The sequence below is a fragment of the Dromiciops gliroides genome, chromosome 3, assembly GCF_019393635.1.
Source record: "Dromiciops gliroides isolate mDroGli1 chromosome 3, mDroGli1.pri, whole genome shotgun sequence".
In the NCBI taxonomy this organism is placed as follows: Eukaryota; Metazoa; Chordata; class Mammalia; order Microbiotheria; family Microbiotheriidae; genus Dromiciops; species Dromiciops gliroides.
This window is the reverse complement of record NC_057863.1, coordinates 651,008,662-651,015,432: the sequence shown is the minus strand read 5'-3', so window position 1 is coordinate 651,015,432 and position 6,771 is coordinate 651,008,662. Positions and strand designations below refer to the sequence as shown.

At 44.8% G+C, this 6,771-nt stretch overlaps 1 protein-coding gene across 1 annotated transcript in view; it reads left to right on the top strand.

The window, feature by feature from the left end:
* LOC122748267 (polyadenylate-binding protein 2-like) overlaps window positions 1-6,506 on the top strand; it is a 7,373-nt gene extending 867 nt beyond the window's left edge. Inside the window, 4 exon segments of the mRNA XM_043993933.1 lie at window positions 1,394-1,473; window positions 1,657-1,869; window positions 5,598-5,761; window positions 5,764-6,506. Coding sequence (XP_043849868.1) covers window positions 1,394-1,473; window positions 1,657-1,869; window positions 5,598-5,761; window positions 5,764-6,506 — 1,200 coding nt within the window.
* The last annotated feature ends 265 nt before the right edge of the window (window positions 6,507-6,771 follow it).

Sequence of the window (6,771 nt, the reverse complement as noted above, 5' to 3'; positions counted from 1 at the left end):
AGAGAAACAGTGCTGAAGGCAATGGAAATCCTGTATTAGAAAGACTGATAACTGGCAAAAATTTATAGATACAGTTCAGGGACCTGATGAGAGACCTAATAGATTCTATGACAGGTTGTGTAAGCATACCAGGCAATATGCTGGACTAGACCCATTAGATGGTAGAGGACGCCCGTATTATCTGCTCTCATTTGTAAACCATCCTTACCAGAAATTCTGAAATATTTTAAAAAGCAATGTACTGGCTGGAATAGTTTCAGTCCTGACAGACTTAAAGAAAGAGCAACATAAATTTATGAAGGAAATGAGAGAGAAGAAAGGAACAGAAAGGACATTTTAGCTCCAGTAGAGGAAACAACAAGGCAGCAAGACCGGACAGTTGAAAATCATTATCAACCCCTTAAACTTTGCGAGTACTACAAAAAACAAGGACACTTCTTGAGGGAATGTAGGACTAGAAAACAAGAACTTAAGAGGGCAGTGACAGAGAGCCTTGAAGAATTCTTTGGGGGGAATCGAAATAATTTCGAAAGATTTTTCAGAAAGGAAACAACGGAGGTAATTATAGGCCTTATTACAGGCAGAATCAAAAATAGATATAAATCTCTTCAGGGGGATACAGAAAGCCAGTATCAGAATAACCGTAGACCCCATCAGGGAGGTACAGAAGGACAGAACCAGAATCAGGGTAACCGTGGACTTCCCTCAAAGTGGGGCAGAGGATTGACGAGATGAAGGGGAGGGATGGAAAATAGATACTGAAAGCTACATATTCCCAGATCCAGATGTTTTGAATGCCCTTGCGCCAGTCCATTCACCTCCCCAGAGTAATGAACCTCATGTGACACTCAAAGTGGAAGACACTTTAGGGTTTGGAGAGGCAGCCTCCCAAAATACAGCCTTCTAAGAGGCCTCAACTCATCTCTCCCTGTCCAGTGCAGGGTGAGAGGGGGGCCTCAGCCATCACCAGGCCTGCGGGAGCTGGCAGGTCAAGATTCTGATTCTAGAACTGCCAACAGCTGTGCCCAGGGGCCAACCACTCTCTGTTCCCAAAGACACCCATAGTGTTGTCCAGAAACCCATGCAGATGTTGCATTGGACAAGGATACGTGTGCAAGCAATTGGGCCAAGTCAACAGTCCAGGTAAGCAGCAGAGATTCTCTGATTCCAGGCTACTTAAGTGAGCTCTGTGGGGAGGGGGGAGTGGAGGGGAAGCAGAGGGGGAAGCGGGAGAGGGGAAGCGGGGATGGGGGGAATTGTGGAGAACTCAGCCCAGCTCAGCTCACTGTGGGAAAGACCTTGTATGCCCATCTCTGGACTGAGGAGAACATGGAGTCACTGGGGAGGAAGACCAATCCCTGACCTTTCTGGCCCCTTCTCCTGCTCCCTACAGACAGTCCCCACTGGAGAGGAAGAGGAGAAGGGGTATAGAACTTCCATGCTAGATGCTCTTCTCCTCACGCTCGTTCACAGGTTTCAGTCAATCAGCTTTTATCATAGAACCTACTAAGTGTCAGGCATCATGTTGAGTTCCAGGGATGCCAAAAGAGGGCAAAAGACACCCTGAGAATCTAGAGAGATGGGGAGCATGTGCAAAGACTGGGGCGGGGATGACATTGGGTGCGGTGTAAGGGTATCCCACATCCCACTTGGGAGATCTGGAAGCCACTTTGGAGAGGACTCTCCTTTCCCTGCAATAGCCACAGAGGACCCCAGGGGCCCGAGTGAAGTTACTAACAGTGTTTCCCTCTCTGATCCTCATGCAGGTGCTCCTGGATGCTGCCAGCCCACAGTGCCTGCAAGGCTCAGTGTCCTGCATGAAGACCTCTTTGTTTCCAGTTCAGATGAAGAGGAGGAAGAAGAGAATGAGTAAAAGCAGATCACGAATGTGTGTCAGTCCTTATGGATAAGGGGTGTAAGGTTCTTGAGCAGACACAAAGAGAAGGACAAGAAAGAACTCTGGAGACTCAACATCATCAGGGATTTTGCCATTCATAAATGTTGTATTTAGAATCCAAAGACCTGGCATTCAATTGTCCATCTTTCAATAATTAGAACATGGATAGGGTGTTAACTACGTGTCAGGGATTGTACAGTGACTATGTCTTTTATCCTCACCACAACCCAGGATGGGGGGTGAGGGGTGGGGTGCTGTTATTATCCCCATTTCACAGATGAGGAAACTGAGAAAACAGAGCTAAAGTGACTTGCCCAGACACCCAGCTAGTAAGTGTCTGAGATAATGAAGCTGTTGAAAACACTTTCCTCTCTTCTCTCTGTGCCTGCAGGCTTTGTTCTCACTTTCCAGACTTTGTGGCTTAGGCCCCAGTCTGTTTGAAGTCTCTACTGACAAAGGCTAGGGGGTGGGAAGTGCTGGGGATGAGGGAAGAATGGGACTATTCTCAATGTCACAATCAGAATCCAGCCTTGCAACTCCAGGCCTGTGCTCAGGGAAGGTGAGGGTCAGCCTTGTTCATTTTGGTTTTTTACAAATATCTGTGCCCTTCTTCTGTAGGGTCCAGAGATGACACGGAAGCTTTGCTTCCCTTTTTCTTTTGAATGAGGAGCAGTACTAGGGACTGCAGAGATGTGTATGCAAGACTTGACTCTGTACACCTGGAGAACAATCATTTTTTGCCATCTTTTGGCCTGTAAATAAAACATGAACTTCAGAATTCTGAAACCTTTCATCAGCATCCACACCCCAGGTTCCCTTACTGTGTTCTTATTGTTTGTACAAGCTAATGAGGCCACTAATGGACATGACTTGATGCTTCCTTTTTCTCTGGGAGGGGTCAAGGTGAAAGTCAGCTAATAGTCCATTCAACAAACATCAATCATCCTTTCTGCCGGGATTATGGCTCCTAATTTAAGTCGACCAGTATATTTAGATTGTAAACATCACATAGCCTAATAACTGTCCTGGGGCTATTAATCATATCGATGTTTTTGCTTTTTCTCTAAGTTTTCTAAGCAATGTATCATGTCACTTGCAGATAGGAATTGTTCCACGTCTTACTTTCTGAAGTAAATGCCTTGAGTTTCTCTCTCCTATAGCTAGTCTTTTTTAGAATTATGTCTAGTAATAACCAAGAAGGGGAGCACCCTTATTCTATCATGTCCTTATTAAGAATTTTTGGGGGGTATTTATCCATTGCTAGTCATTGATTTAGGTATGTATTATGCTAACCAAGGGCAGCTACATGGCACAGTGGATGGAATGCCTTGCCAGGAGTCAAAAAGATTCATCTTCCTGAGTTCAAATATGGCCTCAGGCAGTTAGTAGCTGGTCTTTACCTAATTTCTGTTAAACTGTTGCCCTGTTTTCCCAGGAATAATTATCTAATTTATCTTGGTAGAGGAAGCTCTTCCATGGAAGCTTTTCATAGTAAATGAAAGCACAGGTCTGGTTTCACAAAATGCTGAAGAGTCTCTTCTACATGCTGTAGTTTCTGTTGTTGGGTTTATTGGACATTTTCTGCTTGTTCATTTCTCTGGCTTGATTGGAACATTGAGTCTGACACAGTGTTCTCCTTTTGTAAAATTTCTAAATGGATTCAAATGTTTTTGGTCGTTACTACTTTATTTGTGATTTGAGATCTCCTGATTCTCTGCTTCCTTTGCTCCTACCATCTTTTCCCCCTTTCTCTTGTCTTTACCTTTTGTTCTCCAAATGAAGTGTCTTATCATTTTTTGTAGTAAGCCCTGGTTAACTGGCTTGAGATAGCATAAAATTTGCACAATAACCTAGGCCATGCCCTAATTTTCATTATATGATACAATCGAAATGTGGACATTGGACTCCCCTATGATGATTTTGATCCTGCTTCAATTCTTTGAACACCATCTTGTATTTTTACATACTCTATGTGTGTCTTGATAAGTAAAATTTCAGATATACTTGCATTGCATAGTTACTCCAAGTAGAATCTCTCTTTTTTCTTCTTGCCTTCAATCAGAAATGTTCCAAGATATAAATAAATCCACAAAAAAACATAAGCCATTCCAACAAAAGCACACAGGAAAAGCTAAAAAGGAGAAATGCTATTAAAATTATCTATAAAAGCTGCAAAGTATTTGGAATTTATCTACTACAAGTCACCAAAGGGCTACATAAAAATTTAAGTAAAAACAATCTTAGGGGCTATATGGACGTAAGTATTCTTTGTAGAATTTCTTTGTAGAAATCAAGGCAGAAAAATAGTTGAGAAACATTCCCTTAGTATGATTTTTGTGTATTTATTTTGTATCTTGGATTAAGATAAATATACTTTACTATAGGGTGCAGCTAGGCGGCTCAGTGGATAAAGCACTGGCCTGGATTCAGGAGTACCTGAGTTCAAATCTGGCCTCAGACACTTGACACTGACAAGCTGTGTGACCCTGGGCAAGTCACTTAACCACAAATGCCCCTAAAAACAATAACAACAACAACACCAAAACCCCCTTTACTAAGTGAGGGGGAAGACCATTTGCTGTTGTCATTTCTAGAGGGTATTTTTTTCCATTAAAATGAATGTTATGTTATGGGGTTTTTTTTTTGTTGTTGTTTACCATGATCAACTCAGTGACCCCATTGGGGTTTTCTTGGCAAAGATACTAGAGTGATTTGCCATTTCTTACTCCAGCTTGTTTACAGAGGCAGAAACTGAGGGGGTAAAGGTGAAATGACCTGCTCAAGGCTCACACAGCTAGTAAGAGTCTGAGGCCAGATTGGAACTTATACAGATGAGTCTTCATGACCTTAGGCCCAGGCACTCTATACATTATAGGGTCACTTAGCTTCCCTATACTTTGACAAAGGTTTTTCAGCTTCTATTATATAATTGTATGGTTTTATTTTTTATTTTATAAATATAGGTAATTATACGGTTCCTGTTGTAGAATCAGTGGTGGTTGTTGGTTGTAAACTCTACCCCAACTAAAGGGATATGATCTTTTACACGCTGCTATTGCTTACTTGATAATATTTTATTTAAAAATTTCACCAAAATGTCCCTTAAGGAGATAGTCACATAGTATGCTTTCTCTCAGGGTTTTGACTGTTTGGTCTTGGTATGGAGGCAGTATTTGGAAGTCATGGAGTCAAGACTCAGAGCAGAGGGATAGAGGAGTTGAGGAATTCAGCATCCCTTTCTCTCAATACCCTAGCAAGGTTTTGTGATAAAGATGCAGATAAAACCTGGGAAAAGTCGCAGTCTTCAGAAGTGAGATGAAGACTCTGCTCTTACCATCATTGTCTGAGTGACCTAGGACCAGCCTCAGTCTCAAAGAGGTCAGCTAACTATCAAGTGTGGAGTTCACACCTGCCTTGAGGTGTGAATGTCCTTTGGGAAGAGGTGTCAACCCTGGGTCTGAAAGGTATATATTCTCTGACTGTTTAGTAACAGACATGGTCTCTAACTTGCTGGAGCCATCGGTATTTTTTTTTCTTTTTGCGGGGAAATGAGTGTTAAGTGACTTGCCCAGGGTCACAGAGGTAGTAGTTGCCAAGTGTTTGAGGCCGCATTTGAACTCAGGTCCCCCTGAATCCAGGGCCAGTGGTTTATCCACTGGGCTACCTAGGTGCCCCCTGCCCCCATACGTGTTTTTAAAAGTCTGTTCTGGGCGGCTATGGCGGCAGCAGCTGGCGCTGCGGGAGGTCGAGGCTCTGGGCCAGGGCGGCGGCGCCATCTTTTGCCCGGGGCCGGCAGGAAGCCTAAGGAGGGGGCCCCGGGCGTCGCGGGTGACTACCCGAACGAACTAGAGGCGCTGGAGCTGGAGCTGAGGACTTGATGCTAGAGCTCGAGCCAGAGGAGGAGCTGCCTCGGTCCCGCGCCCCACAGGGAGCCTCCGGCCCTGGGCCCGGCGCAGGAGCCCAAGGCAGTCAGGAGGACGAGGAAGAGCCAGGCCTGGTCGAGGGCAACCCGGGGCACGGCGCTATAGAGGACCCGGAGCTGGAGGCCATCAAAGCCCGAGTAAGGGAGATGGAGGAAGAGGCAGAGAAATTGAAGGAGCTTCAGAAGGAGGTGGAGAAACAGAAGAACAGGAGCCCACCGCCAGGCAATGCTGGCCCCCGGATCTTGTCCATTGAGGAGAAGATGGAGGCTGATGCCCGGTCCATCTATGTGGGCAATGTTGACTATGGTGCCACAGCAGAAGAGCTGGAGGCACACTTCCATGGTTGTGGTTCAGTTCATCGAGTTACCATCCTTTGTGACAAGTTCAGTGGCCATCCTAAAGGGTTTGCATATATAGAATTTTCAGATAAAGCTTCGGTGAGGACGTCAATGGCCTTGGACGAATCTCTTTTCAGAGGACGACAGATCAAAGTGACACCAAAACGGACCAATCGGCCGGGGATCAGCACCACAGATCGGGGTTTTCCGCGTGCCCGCTATGGTCGTGCCAGAGCTACTAACTACCATAGTTCAGGCTCTCGATTCTATAGTGGCTTCAACAGCAGACCCCGGGGCCGAGTCTACGGGGCCCGGGCTAGAGGGGAGTCATGGTATTCCCCTTACTAAAAAAACAAAACAAAACAAACAAAAAAACCAAAATCAAATAAAAAAACCCCAAAAAGTGTGTATTAGGAGGAGAGAGGGAAAAAAGGAAAGAAGGAAAAAAAAGAATAAAAAAATAAAACAGAAGATGACCTTGATGGAAAAAAAATTAAAAAAAAAAGATATACGGTGGAAGTGGGAGAATCCCATAACTGACTGCTGAGGAGGGACCTGCTTCTGAGGGTCTAGTCAGGGAAAGGACTCCCCTGGGAATGGGATAGGGGGCTGC